This window comes from Cynoglossus semilaevis, chromosome 4, assembly GCF_000523025.1.
Source record: "Cynoglossus semilaevis isolate Cse_v1.0 chromosome 4, Cse_v1.0, whole genome shotgun sequence".
Lineage (NCBI taxonomy): Eukaryota > Metazoa > Chordata > Actinopteri > Pleuronectiformes > Cynoglossidae > Cynoglossus > Cynoglossus semilaevis.
The window spans coordinates 8,692,642-8,718,707 of NC_024310.1; the positions used below are offsets into that span (position 1 = coordinate 8,692,642).

Sequence of the window (26,066 nt, forward strand, 5' to 3'; positions counted from 1 at the left end):
AGGGAGACAGGAGCCTGATGTCACTCATCATCTCAAAGCTATTGTAGTTAATTATGTGATTTTTGTTACATTGGGGAAAACACATTTTCTCCAGTTCTGTTTAAGCTAAAGCTTAAGGTTTCTTTACTTCTGAAGTAGCGTATTTAAGAAAATAAAGCCTTACAGTGGAGTCACAGAGACCTGCTTGTTTGTTTGTTTTTTGAGAAAGAGCCGCGGTAGAAAAGAGGAAGAACATGGAAAAGGCCTTTTTACAAAAAGGTCAAAATGGTACGAGCTGGTTACACTCTCACGTATATTTGTTCACCATTGACCCTACCTTTCGACAGCATTTACGGTCTGTTTAGCTCCTGATTCCACTGAAGTAACTCAATAAAATGAGAGCTTTCTCAAATTTCACAAAATTAGATCAAAATGCATTTTACATTTTTTTTTTTGAAAAACCATCTTTAAAAAAATCATTTTAAAAGTAATTGTCAAGAAATTATAGATAATACAATACAATACAATGATTGATATTTAAATATATTGGCTCGTTGTTATTTATCATATGAACATAATTCTGTAAGAAACACATCAGTTTTATTTATCTATAATGGTGCTAGAAATGTCATGTTTGTTAAAATACACTGTAAATCCACAGGCCATTGGGCATTGCTGGAATACAGGACACTGCTAAGGATTATCCGTCTGAGGTGATTTATCTTTTTGTTACTCACATTACACTATCTGATCTGCTTTTTGGCAAAGGTTTCTAGTTAGTTATCGTAGACCAATGCTATTACAATAACTCCCTCCCAAATGGCACTGCAGAGCCAAAGCCTGTCCACACTTACACAGCTTATGGTCTGCTCTTGATAGCCAAGCATTAAATTATTAATGTGTTTTCATTTGTGTGTGTGTAGCTTCCAGCCAGAGCTGCAACAGCCTCCTCTCTGTGGGGATTGTTTTTACACTTAGCTCCAAGATAAAGCCTCTTTCCGGCCGCCTGACGCAGTAAAGCACCATGAGTAGAAAGAGCCATCAAAAGACTTACTGCCACTGCTGACAGAGCGGCTGCCTCGTACACAGAAATATAAAAATACACCCAGTGATACATCATTATCGTTTTCCATCCTCACTGAGAGAAAGGAATACCACATTTTCCAACTCCAATTCCAATTAGACTGTAGGTTAATTACTTTCTTTAGTGAGATATTAATTCAAACCTCTCTTGTCAAATCCTGACTAATTCCAGGATGATGCAGTGCCCTCCAGATTGCTGTATGGTTCATAATTGGAATATTTAAAGAGTTATGGGGACAAAGAAGGGCAGTTTAAGAAGTACATTAGGTTTAAATACCTGTTTTAAGAAGTCTGTGCAGAAGAGGATAAGACTTTAAACTTTCTGTGTGAATAATGTCTAAATTGTGACACTTTTTGTTACCACTGCTGGGTTTTTCTTTTTCCTTTTTTCCCCCTTTTTCTAAGGAAATTATAAGAAAGAGGTTTCATAGGGCATTCATAATTAAGAAAACATGTCAGCTACATTTGAAGAGATGATTTAAAAAAGTTTGCTGAGCATTTTAATTAATTCACAATTTATTCCAATTGGTTATTAGAAACCAAGAAAATAAGAAAGTACTTAGTTAGAAATTAATTTGTAGTTAATTACCAAACATTTTCTGACTGTCTGTTGGACTACATTTCACATAATTAAATTACATTTTATTTCGTTTAGCTTCCCTGTGCCCCCTGCAGGGGGCTTTCACTACGGCTTACTAATGTGTTTATATTTCTATTGAATACTTCAACCGAGACATATCTCAAGTAGTTAATAAAGTAACTAGTAACTCCCTTGAATTACTTGAAACAGCTTTTTTCTTCTTCACAAAAATCTGCAACAAACTATATACCTTGTAAGTTTTTTAAGTGGTAAGCTCAGGTACATTCACACGACACATTTTGGACACCCCTTGATTCTCCCACTGCTTCAGAGGAAAACTTGTACAACTGCCGTAGTTCGTTATTTTGTTTTGTTTACATTCATGGTTAGCTGTTTTTTGTTTGTTTTGTTTTGTTTGTTTTTTACGAATATCTGTGTTTTTATTCATGTCTTATAATGTAGACCAGGACGAGGGGAACTGTGACAGACTAACCAGCAGGAGTCACACCACCCCTGCTTTAATGATGGAGGTGAAAAGCGGAAGTAAAGAACGAAGTAGAGCAGGAAAAGTTTTGGGGGCAGAAGTTTGAGACGGTTTTAACACAACGAAACCATGAGAAGCCGGAACGTCAACGTAGGGAAGTAACTGTGAAGTTTGAAGCTGCGTGCTTTTCAACTGTCTCGGAACCACGATGGGACTCCCCACACTGGAGTTCAGTGATTCTTTCCTGGACAGTCCGGACTTCAGAGAGCGGATCAAATGCCATGAGATAGAGCTGGAGCGGACCAATAAATTCATCAAGGAGCTCATCAAGGATGGGAACATGCTCATCAACGCACTCAAAAGTAAGTGTTTCAGCCATTTTAACACTAGCCTAGTTTTGTTAGTTTGCGTTGTTGTTTTTACTTTAAAACTGCACATGCACCTAAAACCGACCGGCGACCTGTGAACTCAAAGATGCTAGTTTTAAACCCACTCTGTGTTGGTTTATAAAATGCTGAATAAGTCAGTGGTTTCCTATTCAAAATAACTTTAAAAAGTGAGAAAAACATACGTGGAATTTGAATGAAACATTGTTGAATGTTATTGTCATTCACAGTAACACATTTTTGGGTTGCCAGTTTTTTCCTGCCTCTTGGCTATACTTCGTGCTCAGACTTGTCCAACAGCAGAGTAAAAACCTTTGCAGCCACAAGTGTTGATGAGATGTTTACACGGCTTTAATACCTGCTCTCAAGGCTACACATGGAGGCCATCAGTGTGGAGGGGCACATATCTGTGGACATTAGTGTTTACCAAACAAGTGATCTACTTAAGAATAAAATACAGTTCCCAACATTCATATCACATTGACTTTGATTCATTGTGTAAAATCCATATGCCATTTTTATTATTATTTGACATGTAGATGTCAGCCCAAATAATTACAAAATTATTGTAGTTACAGGGTGTTTTTTTTTTTGGCTTTCTTAAGTGTTTTGCTTTGCAACCAAAGCCTGCAACAGAGGTTGCTCCATCCATTTTTTTATAGATTTTGTTTCTATTTCAGAAGATCGTGTCATGAGGGTGCATTTGTATTACCCACGTTACCAATACTAGATTTAACAGCTACGTTACCTTCCACACTATAAGTTTTGATGGCTTTTGACTCACTCACAGTAACAAATAAGGAAGCAGCTTTTATAAAACCAAGACATTTTCCGTGTACTCATAGCAGCCCCTGCACAGGGGTAAGTAGGAACAATATGCTGGTTACTCAGAAATGATAGGAGATATGTACCTCAATGTTTATTGGTTGTCATTGGTTTGGTATTGTAATTTGGTCAGGTTTAGTGACAAAAACCTGCACTCCCAAAACATACATTGTTCGTGATAGAACAACATAATTTTCTTCTTCTTGTCTAGAGTTTACTGGGATAATTGTAATGGTCCTCCCTCATCTTTCCACTCACCTTGTACATTGTGTATTAGGACATTTTATTTCACCAGCTATTTATCATCGGTGTCATCCTTCCTGATGCGTGCAATATAATTAACTCCAGGTCGCTGCTAAAAATGGATACTTCAGTTTTAAAAGTACACTGCAATTCCTGTTTTATATTTAACACAGTGCATAAACTGTTCAACATTTTCCAGCTAATTTGATCCACCAGCATCATTAACTTACAACTACTTGGAAGTAACTGACATGGTAATTACTGTAACATAAAAATGATTGATGTACATCATCTCAGTCTTGTTTTGGCCATTGGTATATTGTGTGATTTAGTTACATTTGGACACAAACTGCATGTACAGTGTGTATTCATGCAGTTAAGTATCACACCATTGTTTTTTTAAATGCATGGTCACCAGCAGCAGCTGTAATTCCATCCTGTCTTGTATTTAGTTAATTTAAAAGCATCTCCCCTTGACTTGCATTTAAAAGATGCAATTATTTTGTGTGTGCACTGAAACTATTGGACTTTCGAGCAGTTAAAAACTAGGTCTTATATGAAGTATTGCAGTATTAGTGTACATGTTGAATGTATTGAAATGAAAGTCATAAGCACATGGATGTGTATTATTTTTATTGTGCAGGACACCGAATGTAGACAAGAGTCTCTGACTGAATGATTTATTCATGTCATTTAAAGTAGTCAGGAGCATGGAGTCAAAGGTCAAAGTAAACAGATAACTACCAAACAAGACCTTGATGGTCCCGATTGCACTCTGCATATTAGATTAAATTGTGACTTTGATAGCGCTTGCAATATTCATCAGCGACCTGACTTGCATAAATAAATTGTAAGTTAACAATCCCAGAATCAAGACACTAACAGACCAAGCTACAGAGATGTTGGAAAATAATTCTTACTGGTATTTTTCTTTCTATTTTCCGGATGATTGGGTCCGTCCTTTTACTGGAAAAGTCAATTTTCAATGAGGGTGGAGCTATAGCTGAAATTGCAAGAAAATAATAAATTATTGATGGTCTTTAACTTTATGATGCCACAGAGTTTTATAACCCTTTATGACCTGCCATCAGTGGTGACATTATAGGAGGCCCCTCAATGGATTCCTTTTTAATAGTAATTATCTGAGGTTTTAACATTTAATAGTACGTTGTAACTTACATCTTTACATGTCCTGTCTGTGTGAGAAAGCCCTGTTGAGCTAAGTTTGACTTTGGTGGTAAGCTGTTGTATCGGCTGTACATATGCTAAAAATTTTGTTGTTTCTCCTGCAATTTAAGAGAACCATTAACTGTTTGTCATGGTTGTTTAAACTATAAGTGTAGGAAAATGTGTCCATTTAACTATGTTGAGAAAAAAGTAGTAGTGCTTTCATTTTCAGTTGTGGGATATTTCCAGATGCATTGTCATTTAAGAAAAGCACGTACAGCCAATAATTTAAGGAAATTATTTCAAAAGTTTTGTTTTTGTGTAACATTATTATTTCTGGAATCCAGTCACAGGGTGGATTGGACTGTTTAGTGGACTATATTGAGAACCAGGTCCACCAGTTGATGATCACTGTTACATGTAATACCAAAATACTATATTGAAAACTCTAAGTAAATCACTAATAAACCGAAGTGTTGCTACATTTGCTGGTTTTCTTTGTGATGAAACACTAGCTGTTTCAAGCATACAATGTAGCCCTTTGTGGTTATGCATAAGGTTGCTGTGAGGGTTTCAGTGCTTTTTGTTGTCTGTCTGCAAGGACTTACAAAAAACTTGTGTTTGCATCATGCCGTCTGTTTGAAATGGACACATTTCTACATAACAGACATGCTGTGCAAATTAGCCACAAGTTCTTTCTTCATGATTACTTTTCTGTCCCTCTCTTGCTTCAGCCACCATACTACACCCGAAGGTCTTGTGTTCCCTTTACATTCAACAACCTTTAACCATCTCTTTAAATACATTTAGAGCTATGTTGTTGCTGGAATAATGACATACAGTAGTGAACAAATTAACTACGATGTTGATTGAGTTGAGCTGTGATGTCTTTGTAATCTAAAGTATTCAAAGTATTAATGCCCACTCAATTAAAATGTTCTCTCCATGCAGTGTTAATCCTCATGATGAAGATCTGGGTCTGAACATTCCCAATCTCCTAATTTGTTCCAGGTGCAAATTAGATCCGTCTCCAGCTGCTGTAAAATCACACTGCTGTGCTGTCGGTGTCTGGGACTTATTGTTCACACCTGTTGTCAATAACAACCACTGACTTTTATTAATCCCTCTGTTTCGCTGCTGTTCACCAAAGGTACTAATTAATTCTACTGTGAGTTAGACTGGAGAAACCGCAGAGACGAGGACAGATAACGACACATTTCAGATGTGGTAAAAGTTTAATGGGCAGGAGGTCATTGTGAAACAAGTAGCGGGCATAAAAAGTTAACTTTTTATCCAAGTTGTACTTTTACTGGCTGGTTGTACACCTTTACTGACCAATTCTGCAGGCTGGTATTGTTTACTGAGGTAATATTAACCACTAAAAAGACTGATGGTAATATAAAGATCCTTCACTTGGAATATATTTGCAAAAATGCTGCCCTGATACCTAAGAATTCAACCCTGATACCTAAAAACAGTCACAAAAAAAAAAAGCAAATTTGGCTTGCAAATACAGGTGCAACCATCCAAGGATATGACACCCCCCTCACTGATCCTCTACAAAACCTGTCATACTAGATGATGCTGCAGCTTGCACAACATTCACTGCAGCACCTCCAGATTCTGTCATGTCTGTGTTCTTTGTGCACCTGCTCTCATATGTAGAGAATACAGGGAGCCAATGGTGAACCTGCCAGTTGTCATGTTGTGTAGCAAACTGTTGGAGGACACCACAGCGTTGTCCTGTAATTGCAGTTTCCACTGAAGGACACTGGGGGGATGAAAAATTAGGATGGCTTTTGTGCTTTACCTCGTTGCAACAATAGACATTTTAAATCCTTTAGAAGGGTTAAAATTGGGTTTAAGCTTTGAAAACAACAAAACTTCAGCTGTGTAATGTTGGTTGTGTCATTTCAGAGGTCCCTGTTTGGGTTTCAGGTATGAATGATGTATTGCTTAAGAATTTGGGTTAGAGAAAAATAAGGACATTGTTCTCATCAATTGCTATCACTTGTAAATACCAGGCACTTTTAGTCTTTTCTTAAACAAGACATAAAACCTGTAACTGACCCACAGTAGTATAAATACCAGTGTTTAAAAAATACCACCATTAATAAGGATAACATCCTTTACACTTCTGACATTGTGTTTTAGATGGGGTAGAATGGATGGATGGATAACTTCTTGTGCAGTATCAATGCATCAAAGTCTTACGAACTATTGCAATTAGTTTTAAATCTACAATAAAACTTGTCCTAGTCCTGCAGTGAAGAAACGCTTCTGGTCCCAGTGCTATAAAGGACCATCTGAGTCCTTGGACCAAAGCCAATGTCCTTCACACATAATTTGGGCCAACATAAAATGAACTGATTATTCTCTCTCTCAAGGTGTTATAAGGCAAAACATATACTTTCTTATTTTATTCATCATTCCTCCCACTGTTGGGATTGGCTCCAGCTCTCCCCAAAAAAACTAAGCAGTAGAAGATGTATGAATGATGAAGGAAGGAAGGAAGGAAGGAAGGAAGGAAGGAAGGAAGGCAGGAAGGCAGGAAGGAAGGAAATGTGTGCACCAGACAGAACAGTCGGTCATCTAAGTGTTTGACAGTTCTTTTTACTGACCTCAACAATCTTAACCACATTCGCCATTAGAATTACTTATGAAACTATGTAGAATGTAAACTGTTTGTTCCTATAATATGAATGTTGTAAAATGTTGTCAAGTATAACTAGGAGGTAACATGGAAGTTATTTAGTTTTTAGTCGTTATTCAGCAAGAACTATTGTGAAGTTGCCCACAGCCCATATGGGCTTTTTCCCCCCCTTTTTATTCCATTATCTCCTCCCAGTAATACATGTAGTAATGAGGCGTTTACACACACATAGGCTGTTATGACAACAACTATCTCGTGTTCCATATCTGTTATCAGCACCTTTTACTTTACCCCCACTTTTCCTCAATGTCACTTCTCGCGCAGGTAGCTTTAATGTTGTAACTGTTATTTGGCCAAGCATGGACAAGATGTGTCAGAGTGATTTCCCAATCACTTTGCCCTTTGGGAATTCACTGTGTTTGTTTGTCTAAGAACAGATGATGCTCCCTAGGCTGAGCCACAGGAAATGTCCTGTTAACATGCCTGTGTAACCATCCCCCATCCTCCATCAGATAGTCTTTGGTCTAAAACCACTGGGTTTCAGTGTGCCAATGTGCAGTCTGTAGGGAGATATGTTGCATAAATAAACAATTTGTAACATACTGTTGCTGCTGCTTTTACAATTTTGATCAAATCATTCACACAGAAGGGAAGTAAAATATAGGATGATGTTGGGTAAGACTGGTAAAACTATAAAGCTAACCACAGCAGAGTGAGCATCTCTTAAACTAAAACTTGTTTCAGTGCACAGGTTTTTATTGGATGATGACAAGTCTTTTCTCAAACTATGCAGGGAAATGTTTACAACTCTGCACCGAGGTCTCCTCTGAAGTGCCCTGTCAGTCACAGTGATTGTCACGCTAAGCACATCGTTCTTCTTCTTGCTGTTGCTTGGCATTATTCATTGGTATTTATGCTGCTGCTTCACAGAGAATAAGGATAACGTGCTGTGTTGTGTTGTGTTGTTCCTTGTTGTAATATTTATTTTGTGCCTTCCCATTCTCTTCCCCTATGTATGTTCCTTGTTGTAATATTTATTTTGTGTATTTTGCTATGGAATACAACTGCTGTCCTAAATCATATTTGAATAATGTTTATTTCATTCCATTCGCTATGCTGTATATCTTATGTCATGGTGCAGTGATTGAGCCCTAGCTGTAAATTTAATCATTCATCCATCTTCTACCACTCTCTTCTGGAGCCAGTCCCAGATGTTGTCAGACAGAAGCCATAGTAAACTTTACCAGTCCATTGTCAACCTCCCTCGAGGGAGAATAATCTTCTACACTAGTGTTCACACCTATGGCCAATTTGCATGTTCTAGCCACTACCACTAGAAGGGCCCTTTACTGTATATATATATATAGTTACTGTACATTTCCTCCCACAAAATGTAATATGTTTAAAGATACAGTATCTGAATAAATTCTACATAATCATTTTCATTTTGGTTACATTCTACCTATTAAGACTTTATATTGTTACCATCTAGCTGCAGCTCTGGTGTAACAGGACTCATTCTCACTTTACATTTTAATGACTTAACACTGAAACAATAGCAGGGAAAGTCTTTCCTTTCTAACGACGAGTGTTTGCACTAAAACACAGCAGATGGCATTGATTATAGGGCTATACAGAGACGAGTCCTGCTCAGTAGAGCTGCAGGTGATCTCTGCAGAACTAAACTACTGGAGGTTTGAAAACCAGCAGTAGGTGGAGAACCATCACTGACAGGGCAGGAGAAGAAAATGTGCTAAACAGTAACAGCTATTTACCTCTGTGCAAGGAAGTGTCATCATCTCCCCTTGAGAGTGCATCTGGTGTGTGTGTGTCTGGCATGTTTGGTGCTGTTAATGAATTTGACCCTGTGGTGAGTGTGAGATGACGACCCTATTGCCGAGCTGCAGTAACCTCAACAGCCTCAGGCTATGCACTTATGAGAAAGTGTAAAAGCAGCAAGGAGTATGACAAAAGATAGACAAAATAGCAAAGTTCTTACAGTAGACTAGAATAGATTCAATAATGCCCCAAATTAATTGTGACATCACAGAGCTTTCTTATAGTAATAGGTGTAGAAATATAGCCACTGGGCAACGTGTTGCTCATATTTTTTTTTATATATTCAGGAATAATTTTAGGTGTGGCACACTAAGGAAGATTTAGTGAAGTGGTATGGAACGATTAAATCCATCCTTGTACGACCATGTGTCACTTTTGTGTGTCCATTGAATTGTTCTTTTTCTTTTTTGTCTAACATTTTTAGTGTCCATGCTAATGTCCATGTACATTTTAGCTACAATGGATAAATTAAGTTATTTCTGTAACTTTTAGCTAGCTTCATGTCATCCTGGAGTTAATGTTTTTTTGGTGTATCTGAGTTAATGGTTTTCTTTCAGCTAATGTTTTGAAAAGGCTGAGAGCCTAATATATCTACAGATGGTGAAAGTTATCATTGGACAGACAGGTTATTAAGTACTAAGGATGGGATACTGGCAGCTCCCCAGCCCCACAGATCTTCACAATAGGCTAGTGGTAATAAAAGTTCTGTACTCTTTGTGCCTATTTTAATAACCAGAATCTTTCCAGTAAAAGATAATAATGGTTCGCATCTAAGAACACAGATACTAAACTCAGAATTTAAACGGCATTAAACGGCAGATTACTATGGGCAGCCAAGTCTTATCACAGAATGTTGAACAAAGGTGGTTTAAATTAGTTACACACACCTGCTTTTTCTAAATATTTCAGTCGGAAGGCTTATTCTTGGTCATTTGTTACCTGCTTTGATTAGAGCACAATGCTGTGAAAACAAATTGTCAAGTATCGCAGTAAAAGTGAACTGCTACCTATTTATAGCTGAATTGTTGTTATTTTTCCTCTTTTATAGTCAGGTTCATCGCTGTCTGAACTTGTGTCAATTGTGCTGTCTGTGTCTTTTGAAACAAAAGCTCTCACCTTAGTTTAAATAGTTGTCGAATCTGTGATGAATGGTGGAGGCCACTCTTGCTGACTGTTTTTGCTCCAGTTGAAGAGTGTTTTTTTTTTCCGACTCAGGGTGAAAGGAAAGTCTTATTTACACTTACCTTAAAAAGTTTGTATTTCATGAAGCAACTGAGGCTCAACAAACAATTTGCCTTTGTGGGGGCTTTAACCTGAATCAGACCAGCTTCACTCGGAGCAGAGCGGTAAATAAGTCTATGGAGGACAAGCTGACTGAGACAGTTGCCAAATGGATTGTGAAGGACTGTAGACTGATTAATATTGTTGAGGACAAGGTGTTCACTGTTCTGATAAGTAACTGTTTAGTTATATATACTGTATAGTTATATATAATTAGAAATGTTGTTTCATCTGAATTATAAATTGTGATTTATGTAGAGCTATCCTGTGAAAGGTTTACAGCCCTACTAGAAAAATAACAGCATTATATTATGTCTTGTTTTACATTTATATACAATAAGTAATGCTGTACCTGTACATCTGAATCTTAAATCTAGTGTACCTAGGGCATGCCCAGCACCCTCTGCAGGGTAGTGGGTGGAAGCAGCGTGCTCAATGTTAAAATTCAAAGAACAAAAAAGTAAATAACAAAATAATGCATCTTGTTGTCAGTTATTACATGATATATTTGTATAAGCTGTTTGGAGAAAATGTTGGGATTACCTGGAGCAGGGCAACATGCCGGTATAGTTGATTATCCCAACATGGCTACAATCTCAGCCACCCCCTGTCCCCCACGCCCCGCTGGTGACTGACATGCGAAAGTAATAGTACGCAGGTGGAAGGGGCTTACGTGATCGACCTCCACCCCTCTTTTATACTCCCTCCAAATGGAATCAAAGTGGCACAATGAAGCCCACTGTTCCATCAAAGAGATCTGCCAGTCTCTGTTTAAGCTCTGTGTAAAAAAAAATTCCCTTTAGACGACCTTCTGAACTGAAACTAGCAGTGCTGCTCTGAAAGAGCTGGCCACTGTGACGTTCCTCTCTTTTGACCCAGTTATGTCTCTACATTTGATTTTTTTTTTTTCATAATGTAAAATGAAATTCAAAGACAGGTGTATAAGAAAAGCAGGTTAATCTCCATTTCAGGTAGCAAGACAAGGCTTTGAGGCAAAAACAGGTAATTTTCCTATATTTTTTACATTACTTTTCACTCATATTAACAGTTTTTCCACATTCTTTTCGCAAAAAACAAAACTTTAAAAAAGAAAAAAAGAAAAAAAAACCAAGATGATAACAAGGTAAAAACCATAAACTACATGGACAACAACACAAACAAAACCATGGGTTTGTCGTGTCTAAATCACCTGGTGCATTGAGCCCATAGACCCATAAGAAGAAATAGCAAATGCTTTTTCTTCTTATGGGGAGGTAGGCAAAAGCTTGCTTTTAATCAATATGTTGTTACAACACAATTTGTTTAGTTTGTTGCCACCTTTTTTTAAGTCTTTTTTGGAATTGTGCAGGAGGCAAGGATTTTTGAACAGTTGCTCCCAAAGTTGTGCTTTAAATGTTTTATCTTTGGAAGCTTTCAAACATCACATTGAAGAAAGAAGCAATAAAGAAACAAATACTTCAAAGAAAAAAATAAAAAGGTAGTGTGTAAGGCTGTTCTAAAACATTTGAGTATTTGATCCAGTATCTTCTTAATGAAGTAGAAAAACAATAATTTTAAATTTCCAAACAATCATTGATTTATTCAAATTTTATTATATATTTTGTTTTATTTATAATATATATTTGTGTGTCACATAGACATCTTAGTCACCCAAAGAAACTACCTCTGATCATGGTCCCCATTTTGTTCATAAACATTACATCTCGGTGATGAAATTCAGGTCTTGCAGATGTTTATAGGAGTAGGTCTGTGTTTTGTTAGGGTTGTCCGCAAAAGGAATTTGGTAGTGTGAGTGGTTGCCCTGGAGACAAGATAAAGGTTGTACCCAGGGGGCTTTGCTGGCTGATGACTGACAGCCGTAGCCCTCCTCCACTTGTCACACACTTAAAGCAAAGCAAAGTAGCTGCAGCGTCCAGTCTCTGTGTTCTCATTTGTGCTCTTTTAATAAAACCTAATTGGGGGCTCTTTGTACTGTCTGTGTGAGAAGTCATTACTACAGGTTACATATTGTGTCACAGTGGCTGCTTGTAGGACGAGATAAAATGTTTGCAGTGTGTAGTTGAATAACAGGGAATTAATTGAAGGTGGGTGGTATAAAGAGTAAACGAGCATTTCTGAACATAATTGTCTTTTATACTTCTTTTCTCATTTGCCTCATGCTGCCATACAGAACCTGTTTTGGATTTACACCTAACTATTTTTATACATGATACAAAGACCAGCTTCTTTTAGGAGATTGTATTATTCCACTCACAATTTTACAGACTGCAAACTAGTCTGCATCCTTAATTCAAATGCTTATTTGTATTATGTTCACCTAATAAAATTATTTTAGTTGTGCATCTTTGTAGTTGTCTTTTAGCAAACTCCTAAACTGCTAAACAGAAGTTCTAACCTGTAATACGATGCGAATAAAGTATTTGCAAACAGGTTAATCCAGCAACCTAGTACACAATATCATCTTTTTACTACAAGCAGCTGTGCCATCGACACTTCTCTTCAGTCCATTACATATTTATTTAAAATCCACCTTAAAGAAATATCAGTGACAGCACTCGCTATAGGCAAGTACACAAATGAAAATACTCGAACTCATACCAGAAAAAAAATGGTAAAAAATGGTATTGGAACAACCTCAAATAAAAAAAAAAAGTGTGAACCATATATATAAACTGGGGTTCCAGAATGAGCTCTCTAATCAGCTCTCTATCAGATTTAGGTTGTGGTGGGGTTTTACTGTATTCATTCAAGTTCTAAACTGAACCATATTAAAACGTCATGACCCATACAACAGAGGCCAACTGTAGGTACTGATGTTTTAAAGTGATAAAATCAAGGGTCTTAGTCTGCAGTGTTCCCACTTCAAAAGGCACAACCAGAAATCTTGGTTCTGCTCTTAAGGTTCAAGATATGTTCATATGTCTTCCTTTACACCGATTCCCATTCCATTAATCTCCGCTACTTGGCCTTGTGATCACTTTAACTGAGTGGTTTCCTTACGCTAATGTTTTAAATTTGTCTGTTGCTTCCCAGACGTAGTAAATAATGCATGTAAATAGATAAACACAATAGCTGTTGCAGGTCTTTCTTGGTCGTTATCTTGATTAATATTTATTAATGTTTATGTGTAAGATACTGTACAGCCAGAGGGGGTGTGAGCAGCAAGCTTCATTGTACCAACAGCATATCTCCTTATAACCTATGTATGTTGTGAAATAAATCATGCATGAAGCCCATCAGAGGAAAATAGCAGCAACATGATTATCACATTTAGTAAACAAAACTAGAGTCTTTATTTCACAAATGGCACCACTGAGTGCTTACTTCTACTCCTAGTATTAAACATATGCTCATAAAGATGTCACTCTGGTAGGGAATGGGAAAGAACTTACCTTTTCGAACAACAACATGGTAAAATACTAAAGACTGTCTTTCTTCACACCCTACCATATAAATAAAAATATGTTCATATAAATATGTGTTTTTAGGCTAATGACTAACTAGTGAGTTATCATGTCCAGTAGGGCGGCAACATGTTATATGGCGTACTCAGCCTGGGTTCTTGCTTGAGGCTATATGTCTTCAGTTCACTTGTTTCAATTGTGGTGCATGCTTAGACATTGAAGCCCCCCAAATAAACATTGTGTCCATGATGTTTGGTAAAATATAGATATTAAGATGATATGTTGCTTTTACATTACTTGACTTTTTGCTTTATTTGCTGAAGAATTTTCAAAAAAACAACTACATACAGTAAATCTTCCTCCCAACGTGTACATTGGTATGCTGCAGTTTTGCTGAAGAGAACTTTGAGCTTTCAAAGAATGGATATTATAGACTTTTATAACATTGGAAGAAAAAAAATGCATATTTTTGTCTTACATGTTTAATTGTTGAAGTGCATTATTATCATATAAAATGTTGAACCAACAAAATGTTGCAATATCTGATGTCTAGACAGGAAATTCTCTCATTTTTTTCAAATGTATACAGCTGTTGCAATATCTGATCTAGACAGGAAATTCTCTCATTTTTTTCTTCTCTTCTCTCACATCTCTTTTTTTCATTGTCACTCATTCTCACTCTGAGGCAAAAAATGAAACCACAAACTGAAGCAAGAATAAAAGACACACCTGCCAGACATGTTGCAGACATGTTGTTGACTGCAACATATTTTTATGAGGCCAGGGGCCTTTCTGAATGTCAGGAGCCAACGATCATCCATATTTGATGGTCCTGTGAGCCCATGCAGACAACTGCAGCTCAGTATCGATCTCAAATCAGCAGCCCAAGAGTCAAAACAGAAATGATGTGAGCACATCAGTGGCACAATGCATCTTTCAGTAAAGATTCACTCTGGGCTGCAGCCACACTTGTTTTAAGACAGTGAAGTTATCTGTCCAAGTCTTTTAATCTAAAAGGGTTATTTCTTTTTTTCTTTTTTATCTGAAACAGTTTAACTTGAAGGGTGTTGACTTGTTTCTATGTATAAAAAAATACACCTGCTGTTTTTTTTTTGTTGGTTTTTTTTTTTGCTGTTTCTTTATTTTTTTATTTTATCACATTTCCAGGCAATGAATGTTCCTGTGGAGACGGAAGCATTGATTTCTATGAGCTTTTAAGGCCACTCTGTACTCCAAAAGGCCTGATATAGTTGTTGGTGCATGAGATGAATAGTGTTCAAACCAAAGCCTGATTTATACTGTTGCAAGTACAGTCTCAAGCAGGTATGTTATTTATCTTACTTATGTATTAAATCTTTTCATATTTTCATCTATAGTTGCTAACAACATGCATCCAAACTATAAACTGAATCTGGGAACATTTTCAAAAGTACTATTTAGGTTAAATTGGTATTGCCTTTTTTATCTCAGACTTGTTTTCCGCCATGTCTTCTGAAGCAGGTAGAAAAGAGAGGGAAGCTGTCAGTGAGTTATTGCAGAAAACATGAAGAAAACTGACTTTTCTCTCTCCAGTCTCATTATATTATTGGTCAAATAATAATATATAGACCCATATATAAATACACATACTTGTAAACTTGTAATTAGTATAAAAACATATATTTTTTTAATTTAACACATTTGAATCCTTCCCATAGTGCTCTAGCTTTGTCTTTCTAACACACTCTAGGTTACATTTACATCTGTCCTCCAATCAGACCCACACACTAACCTTTATGTAACTCTGGCAAAGAGCAAATTTAAATCAGTTGCATAATAAAAATTTAAATAAAGCTTGAAATGATTCATGGCCTTTGTATTTTGTAGGCAGGTTTCACCACAGGGGTTCTGACTATCTCCCAAGTCTGCAGCTTAATTAGTTTCACAACCTTTTTTGTTGTAAAAATCTAACTTTACATTATTTCTTAATATTTGGTTTTGTAATTTTACATCTTAAAAAGTTGCTACCAGGCTACACTTATATCATTCAAATTATCGTCACTTTGAATCAAGTCAATGCCATAGTGAGAAAAGTCAGATGTAATGTTAGAGGTGCCTTATTTTTTTCTACCAATGAAGTTTAATTTCTAATTGAGTTTTAAGAGCTACGCTCACTTTTTTAGTAGGGTTGATGATTTCAATGTGATGAATCATTCTTCTGATAAGGTATACTAGATGAAAGCATAGTTTCTGTGGATGGATGGATAGATGGATGGATAGGTTGTTTAATAGCTGGGTTGGCTGATGAATGGATAGATGTGTATTTCGGTAGGTGCATAAAGAGACTGATGAAAAACTTCTTTTAAAAAGCTTTTAAAAAGCTTTCTGTACTGCAGAGGCACATCTGCAACAAAAATGTTTGATTATTTTTTATTTTTATTTTTTATTTTTCTGTAGTGGCTCATTGTTGATGAAAACAAATAAACTGTAGGAGACTGGAAAGAAATTGAAGTGACGTTGACTTTTTTCTTTGAAGATTTTTCTTTCTCCAGACATAGAATTTGCATCTCAGCTGCCTGTGGCTAGATGAGCAGAATAAAACAAACTGAACCTTGAGGAGTTTGTTAAAATATTTAACAGCATGAATCAATCCTTTCTGATGTTGATGTGATGGTGCTTCAGATATTTGTGTTGTTTGGTGTATTGATTTGTTTTTGGATTACCATGTTGTAATGATTCACACCTTCAGTTAACTTCTGGGTAGCAGAAGTTGCCTTAATTAAAGAGAAGAAAAAACTGTGTAAATAAAGCCAAAAAAAGCTAAGGAATAATTTTTCTCAAGTCTTTTGTAGAACTTAATCATGAAAGTCTACCATAAATTGTACAAGGGCTTTTCTATGCTCTTTAACAAAGAAATAATTAAGGAGTAGAGGTCTGTAGTTAGCAGAGAACTGCACAATTTGGAAAAGAAATCAGAGGAAGAAAACAGAGTATGTGAGGAAAAAACACACGAGAAGATCGTTTGTAATTCTAAATGCCAAACAGTAGTGAAGTGACTATAATTTAGTAACAGCACCATATCTGAAACACACACACATTACACAATAATGTTGAGCATATAAACTGGGCGTGCTGGTCCATTCTTGGTTTTCTGTTAATATTCCAATAAAAGCCAGGGCTCACTTTATCTCCTGAGAAGTTAGGGACTGAATGGAGCGTAAGTACTCTCTCTCTCTCTCTCTCTCTCTCTCTCTCTGGACAAATGTCACTGAAAATATAAGGACATTACTGTCTAACATACTGGAATGGAGTAAACAGCACAAATATATCACTTGCTGTATGGTCGTGGCCAAATGTCGAACTTTTCTGAGAATTTTTACTTTGGATGTGTACTTAATCATTTTTGACTCAAAGGTTAGGGAGCTCAGCTGGGTCTAATTCCTGTAGACAGATGTGAGTATGATGATTTATGGAGGAGCAATAAAGTAAATATAGCAGATATTGCAGTTCCTCATAAACCTGTTCTATGAATGTCAGTGGGCATCGACATGGTCACTCAGCAGATCATAGCAGCTCTTTGTTTTACTTTTCTGTTTAGCAAAGCTCAAACACAATTGTCTGTGTCTATCCCTGCTTATTACATTACTTATAAAATGCAGCTCTTCAGGGTTTATTTCTTTCTAGCTTTAAACATTTAAGACCATCACTTAAAGTACACTGAACAAATATTTCCAAAAAACCTTTAGAATGTTTACTGATATTACTAATGTGTACACACAGGGAGAGAGGTTTGGGCTGTTTTCCTGTAATTTCAATCACAGAAACAATATTTAAAATTATTTTTAAATTCAGATGCCAGATGATATATTTTTAAAGAGATGTTATATTTTCTCTTTTATATTATCTATGCATTTTTGACATGTCAGTTCTTTATTCTGATATTTTGTTCCATTGATTTTCAGATTTTTCTGTTGCTGTCCAGAAGTTCTCCCAGTCTTTGCAAGAGTTCCAGTTCGAGTGCATTGGTGATGCAGAGACAGATGACGAGGTGAACATTGGTAAGGTTACTTTGGCTAATTTTGTCAATATTTGTAAACACAAATATTATCCTAATGTTTTATACTGGGTGATAGGAAATAGCTTTCCTTTAAATCACAAGGCAGAATCCTAGAATAGTATTTGACTTTGTGTATAGATCCCAAAGTTGTCTGCTGCACATGTATAATTAATACTATTGATTTGCTTTTGAGGCTTCCCTTGTTTCTCCTCAAGCTTTAACCAAGATCAGAAGGACTAATTGTGATCAGTGTCAGAGATTAATGGAGGTGCGATCCTTGTAGCCTCCATCAGGAATGTGGAAACAGCTGTGTCGAGTTCTTTTGGCTCTAATGGGCAGGTCTTCCAGTCTGGGCCTCTTTTCTTTTTATTCACTCCTCATTATCGCTGACCTAAGCTCTGTGAAGCTAAAATCTGCTAAATTACTGCCATAGAGAGCTGGAGTACACACATATGAGGATATGTGAGGGCCACTCCCATGTCTCAGATAGCACTGCAGAGGCTTTGAGATGGCGATTATTGCAGTTAACCAAATACTTGCTTTTCCAATCACTTACATTTCAAATAGAGATACAACCTTTCTGTAAAATAAGACAAGCTAAATGTAATCAGAACATTTTTGGTAAACTCAAACTACCATAAAATTCACAAAATGAGACAGTGAAATGTTACTACTGTGCTCACATGGTAGGCAGTCTGCATTTCTGTCCATTTGTTCACTGCCCGTTATATTTAAATGATTGTTTGTTTTGTGCTACTGTACTTGTCAGTGACCTCGTTGTTTTGCAAATAAAAATTCACTTTCAATGTTTATATCACAATTTAAGATACATTTTATGTCGTCTCAGAGAGAAAAACTAAATAATGTTTGAGGGAAATGGCATCAGCCTGTTGAAATCAATCTATTCGTCAATGAAACAGAGTTTTCTGACTGACATGGCTAGACCCCTGTGTGAATGCCAGCCATATCTTGATGCAGTATTGGTACAGTTCACTTTGATGCTCCCAACTTCCCCACATAACATCTAGATCCACCGTGTGCTGCCAGACGGGTTCATCTGACCTTTTATTGATTTCACTCTATGACTCCTTGCAGTGACATTCACATTTCATGCCTTATCAAGAAATCAATGGAAACAAAGATTGCTGTTGCTATAGAAATTTAAATTTTTTTTTGAAAAGTTCTGTGCTCTTCTCTCATAAGGTCAATGCTATAGTTATGGCTTTCGGAGATTAGCTTCAAGAGAAAATATTCTGGAGAAAAATAGCATTTAAACCTATGGTTCCAAGCATTTATCTAGCTTAACTAAAGGTAACGTTTGTGCACTACAGACGAGTTAATGTAAAACAGTATCATTAGGCGCTCATCAGTGTGCTGCAAAGATCGCAAAATAATAAATATTATTAAAAAATAATATTATAGAACAACACTGAAACAAATGATAAAAAATAAAAAATGCAAATAATAATTTACATAATATTAAAACTCTATAACTGTAGTTGACTTCTCTCATTTTAAAATAAATTCTCCCCAGACTTTTATTTTGACATGTGTCAAGAGGCATATGTAAATAACCAACAATCACTTTTAGATAAGACAGTTTGAAAAAGGTGAACTGCATTTAGTGTCAGAAATACATGATTTTGGCACATATTGAAAGTTAGTTAAAAAAAGTGGAAAGAGACTAAATTAAGCAAAAACAGAGCTGGCTTGTAAAATCAGTGATACATGTGACAATTGGAAATCAATTAAAAAGGTTAACTTCCTGCAGTACAGTGACCATATCATTTTAATATTAGAAGGACTTTGCAAGGTCACAGAAAACTAATCTTTGCTTCTCCAGCACAGGTGTGTTCCAAACCTGTGCTTTACATTTAAAAATGTGTTATCAATTTGTCTGTGTATATTTAACATAAATGTTGATACATTTGCCAAATGTTGTTTAGTACTTGTGATGTGTGATAATTTGTTGTGATAGAAATTTATATATATTTTTTTTTTTTTTTTTTTTTTTTTTTTTAGCACAGTCTTTCAAGGAGTTTTCCCAGCTCCTAAACACTGTAGAAGAAGAAAGAAGACGTCTGGTAAGAATCCAACTTTGATTTTTCCCTTTCAGACCAGAATGTAACGGTAGAATTTTCTGTGAGTAAAGTTAAAACAATTTTCCCTCATCAGTGTTTCATTAAAAAGGGTATACGTGTGATGCTTTAAGCACAAAGGTGTGAAATTAGACATTTTTCTGACAGGTATATAATTAATATTCTATATACAGGGAGATAGAAACACCTTTACATTTTTGTTGTGCTTTTTGTAAACAGGGAGACAGTAAGGGCTTTGACTACTGATGGCAAAAATAAGCCTTGAGCTGTGCTCCAGCAAGTTAACCCGAGCATGTGAAACAAAGGGCAAAGAAGGAGGAGCTCCTTCAACTGTGAGATTTCTGTTCAACAGGTCATCTGCTCTGATACAGTAGTATAATGCACTTATGGGCTATAGGTGTTGTGTGAGGGAGACTTTCATTTTTGTTTGTTAAGAGCTAACACTGCACTTTGATTACCATTGTTCAAACATGCAAATTAGCATGACGGTTAAGTTGTATGATGAACTACACAGCCACCACGAAAGTCACCGCTTCACGTAAATAAACTAAACTCTCCTCGGTCTGCCTCCCACCCCTCTCCTCCCTCTCTCCCACACACCTGCGTCAACCATTGCACATCCCTTCCTCTGCATACCACGCTGGCTTTGATCTTGTTGACAGTCGCTGTAACAGTCTGTTCGTGGAACTTTTCTTCCTTCCCGTCTGCTGCAGCCAGAGACTAAAATGACGGAATGAAAATGAATAACTAGAATGGAAAAATCCCTAAGGCAGAAATCCTTTATCTGCAACAGGGATTTCAAGCTTTTATCATGGGCCCTTTTTAAAAACAAATGCCCCTCAGACTACCAACCAGTCGTGTTGTCTTTGGCAGCTCAATGCCTTAGTAGCCAAATACTTAGGTGTTTTTTAGATAGTCTGTATAAATCTCTTAGCTGATGTTTTTTTTTTTTTTTTTTTTTTTACAGCCTCCATTTTCACTCCCTACCTCAGAATATCCTGCCTCTTACCAGGCAACATTTGTAAATATTAATATTTTTAGTAAATAAATACATTTAATAAATACATTAAAGTAAAAAATATAATTTGGAGTTTGTTAACATATTGGTCTGTATTGTTTAGAATTGATTATTAGGCAGGACTGGAGTGTCCCATATCACCTGTCTCCACAGTGTGATTATAGTCATTGGTTGGCTGTCAATGTCAATGACATTTAGAGCAGATTAAACTGTACTAGACGGTCTTTTGTTCTTTGGTTTGACTGTTTTCTGGAGCCAACTGTAAAAGAAGACGTGAATAGGACTAACACGCATGAGCAAGTGTCTGCAGATTTCTACTGCAATTGATACAACATTTGAATAAAATATATAAACTACCATTTAGTTACTGTTTTAGAAGCATTGAGTGATGTAGTAATTAAAATTAAATGGATTGCAAATGACCTTGGGCTGGATACAAAACAACCAACAGTGTATTTCAGTGTATTTTCTTCACAGTCCAAATCAATTTGGTGTTGTTCAATTATACAATTGGTAAGTCCTCATCAGAAGCACTTTTTAGCACATTTGACACACCCTGTACATTACACATGATGAAGGTTGGTGATCTGCACATGCTTTTAATGCAGGAATATTCCTTTATGCAGCACAATTTTTAGAATGGATTTCAAATCGTTTTATGTTTACCAGTAAACCTCAGCAGTTCTATCAGGGATCAATCAGTTTTGTTTTTTTTGTTTTTTGTTTTCTGACACAAGCACAATATAAATCAATGTTGCAAAGTCTGGCTTCTTTTACTGTCTCTTCTTGATGCAGCTAGATACACAACTGCATCTGTCCAAATCTGGTCAATAACTTATTGCTTTTCTATAAAAGATGTTTCTGTGGCAATGAACAAATTGTTTCTTCTCCGGAGAGAATGAAAAGACAGAGATTTGCCTTTACTAACTGTCTGTAATATTTTTACCAGACAGGGTAATGTTTAGCTGTCTGTATTTTTTATTGTACAAGGGTTAAGACTAAAACCAGTGTAAAATTCCAGTTTTCCATGTGTTAGTTGGATATATTATTATGCCAGTAGTGGTCTGTTGCAGACTGCATCATGTTCTTGGTGTTCTCCACATTTTGCTGGAACAGCAGCGTGTTCTACATTCCTTGAAAACAGTTCCACCTGTGAATGTGCACTCATCAGCAAACATGTCCTGGGCGAGGCTGACTTTCCTGGTTAACAGAAAAAAAAGTTCATGTACCATATATTCTATATTGGTATTTATTTATTTTATTTTCGTTTTGCTTGATTTGAAATCATTGGGTCATGAATTGCATTTCACAAAACATACCTTCACTTAATGTCTGAACAAGCAGAAAAGCAGAGAAGTGTGAAAAACTATACACTGTGTGGTTGTGAACGTTCCTCAGCAGTAGATCCTAAACTGAAACAGAGACTTTTTTATCCCCATATTTTTCTTAACACATCTGGACAGAATGTGGAACTAAAAATAGAAAAACAAAGACTGATAGGATTTAGTAGAGCTCCAACATTTAAAAAAGAACAGAATGGAAACCAGAATGCCCCAAACTGAAGCCCAGCTCCTTTGTGGAACGTTATCTCTCATAGTGTGTTTTCAAGGGGAGTCTGCTGCATTCAAGACACTCTTATACCAGTTGTCCAATTTCTGCAGGTCCTGTCAAGCATGACCCGGTCTATTGTCTGTTGGCTTGGCAGGTGGCCATGCCTGAAATCTTTTTGCTTGTTGACTTTGTGATTGGCTTTCTAACTACTCATGTGTGCTATTCTGTGTGAGAACTTCCAGAATTTCTACCTTTCGTACAGAGACTTCGGCAGATATTCCCCTGTTGATAAACCTTTCAGTTGAACTAAAGTGTCAAACTGGTTCAAGTTCTGCATGGATTGAGAAGGTTCAGCGCTGCTAAGCATGGATGACATTTAGTAGTGAAAGGGCAATGGCCTCTTGTTGTGGTTTTTGGAGTGTTGATCAAATCCCAATAGAGGAAGCCTTTCCACTCCATACTGTGGGCCAATATTTTCCAATTCTTTGGGGTGATTAACAATGAAATGAAGGATGTAATGATTTTAGTTTTACTTTCAAAATTACACTACTAAATCAAGCTTCACAGAACATGATACCAACAATAGACAGCTAATTTAAATTTTCTCTTATTAATCTTATTTAAGTTTGTGTTTTGCTTTACTTATACAGAATTAACCATATCATTTTTAACTTTTTATTAAGTCATTCATTTGGAACTAGTGTATGCTGAATCATATGAAAATAATATTAATATTATTTGGTAGAATTAACTTTTCTTCTGGACTTGGGCATAGAAATCTAAAGAATGGCAACATTTTTGTAAAATAATATTAACAGGATGCAGACAGTGGCTGTACTTTTTTTTTTTTTCATCACAAAGACGGCACAATTTTTACTGTCTGAGGCCAAACTGTGCTTAGTCCCCATTGCACTAAAAGGCTCCAAATGCAACATCTTGTTAAGTTAAATTGAAAAAAAGAGAAGAAAAGTTACACAGGTCTCAATGATGAAAATGATGCTCTGTAGACAATGAAGCTTAAAAGCATAAAATGATTCAAGACTGGCTGTTTATTACACAAAGCCAATATTATACACTGATAGAAAGGTGAAGAAAATACTGTTAAAGTACATCCATCAGTCATAGAAACAGAACATACTATAGACAATTTAGGGAAAAGGCTGGTATTCAAAATGTGTTCGAAGCGAGCCAGTGGAACAAAATAGCACATTTTGTTTTCCACTTCTTCCAGACTGTACCTGTGACATTTCCCATTCTCTTCTGGGAGTGCATGGATGAATCTGTTTTACTGCCAGAGGGCAAGATGCCTCATTTTAACAGGGCAGAGATATACCTTAGTTCTCTGGTCAGGTTAGCAGTAGCAAGTGCTGAGAGTGGAGAATACACCAAGAAAAATACTTTTTTATGTAATAAATCATTATTGGGCATACTTAAATATTTTGTATTTATTTACATAGATCAGTGGAGGCTTAAAGCAATATATTATATATCTATAAGTTCACCAACAAAATTGCTAAAAGACGTTGTAAAATAAGGCAAAAATAATAACTAATTCCATCAGAACAATCAATATAATTGCTCATTAGCCACGGTAACTTTGGGATTCAGGTTGTCAACATCCAGGCTTGAAAATGCTAGTACAGTGAAAAGTTCTGAAGTGGTGTTTTGTCTGCTGCAGCCACTGTTTTAGTGTATTTAACAGTACAGTAACTCTGCACTCTGGATACCTTGTGCGACCGTCTATGAACTAAGGAATGTCCCATTGACCCTGAAATAACAGAGTGGAATGAAAGCAGCCATTGTTCCGGGCAGCATTGATGTTGCCTTGTTTAATGATTGTCTCCAAAGTATTTGGGAACAACGATATAAAGCCTGTGTGTACTTCCCAAACACATTGCTAAAAATGAACCTGTGCATGAGGCAGGGTTTCACTTAATACGAAATGAGTCAGTGCAGTCACTGATACCAGTATTGAAATATACTAATAAAAAGTACTGATGCTAGACACTTTACAATATATCCAATTAATATATACATTAATATATTTATCTGTCAAGGCTTTTGCATTGATATCATTGTGTCCATACAAATGATGGAACAATCGTCTTACCTTACAGCAGAATTATGTTAATGGACCCTATTACCAGACTCTAGGTATTGATGATGAGTGTGAATGATTGTTTTTCTCTAAATTTGGCTTAGTAATGGACTGGTGAACTCAATGGTCAACAGTGGACTTTACCCTCACTGTATTTCCATTAAATACTGTACTCAGAAGATAACTGGATAACAGAATAAGTCTGATGCCATGGGGAGATGGAAGCCGGTATGTATGGATGCATATTTAAAATATCCTTATTTAGTTAGCTGAGCTAAATACCTAATTTAAGAGTCACTATAGTAAACAGTGCAGGTCAAATACTCCCTGTCCTGCTTTCAGAATCCTGTTTTTCTCTTTAAGTGTTTTATTCGAGTTCAATAAAACTATATTTGAGACACAGGTTTTCAATTACTAGGTTAAATATCTAAAGATTAGTAACCAGTTAGTAAAGAAGGTTAAACATTGGTAAACACGTATGCTAAGCTGAAGATCACAGTTTTTAAATCCATTAACACTTGACTCCCAACTCAGTAAACCAGGAGGATTAGCATACCTGCAATACAAATGTGCTAAATGAATATGCACATTCCCAATGTGGCAACCAAATGAAAGAGAATAAACAGTTTTATTTCATCCTTACATGTCCCTGTTATTAATCTGTAGAAACAAACATTCACTGATTTGACTGTGAAGCAAACTTGCAGGGTACTTTTAGACTGGCTTTTAACATAAATTTATTTTAGCTTTTTTTTTTTTTTTTACATGCAGCTTACCAAGAGTTATTGAAAGTTATTTTATCTCTTTATTCTACCTCGCTCTATGGCGGCGTGTTTGATGTAAAACTCTTTTTCCAACGTCTCTACTGCAAAAAATTGTGTTAAAAATGAAAGGGACCTCAGGCAAACAACAAAGCTGCCTCCATCCTACAAATCTTCCAACACAACCAATGTTTTTCATCAAAGAAAGCTCCGTTTATTGACTTGGTGTATCTCTGGATCACCTGTTGGAAGAGACAAACAGAGAGGACAAATCACAACAGGTTGAACATGCTGCACTACAGCAATCTATTCTGTCTGTCCCTGTGTTCTTGTCATTTGTGTGATCCAAGCTTGTCATGTGTCACTTGGGCAAAGCAAGATCACACAGTTCTCTGATAGAAAGTTTCCAGTTGTTCCTAAGATAGCTATGTGTTAAAGATGCCAGAATACTCTTGGATTGTGCTTCTTGTTACTCATCTTTGCCATGGAAATACTGGCAATTCAGTTAAGCCTGTTTTAATATAGTGACTTGTCAGAGTGATTTTTTTTATGTTGTGCTATATATACCTGGATGTTTTT

General features: G+C 36.3%; 1 protein-coding gene across 1 annotated transcript in view; it reads left to right on the plus strand.

Moving 5' to 3' along the window:
• The first annotated feature begins 2,131 nt into the window (after nt 1-2,131).
• Nucleotides 2,132-26,066, plus strand: part of arhgap42b (Rho GTPase activating protein 42b) — a 60,537-nt gene continuing 36,602 nt past the window's right edge. The window contains 3 exon segments of the mRNA XM_017032068.2: nt 2,132-2,488; nt 17,866-17,961; nt 19,983-20,044. Coding sequence (XP_016887557.1) covers nt 2,335-2,488; nt 17,866-17,961; nt 19,983-20,044 — 312 coding nt within the window. The 5' untranslated portion in view covers nt 2,132-2,334.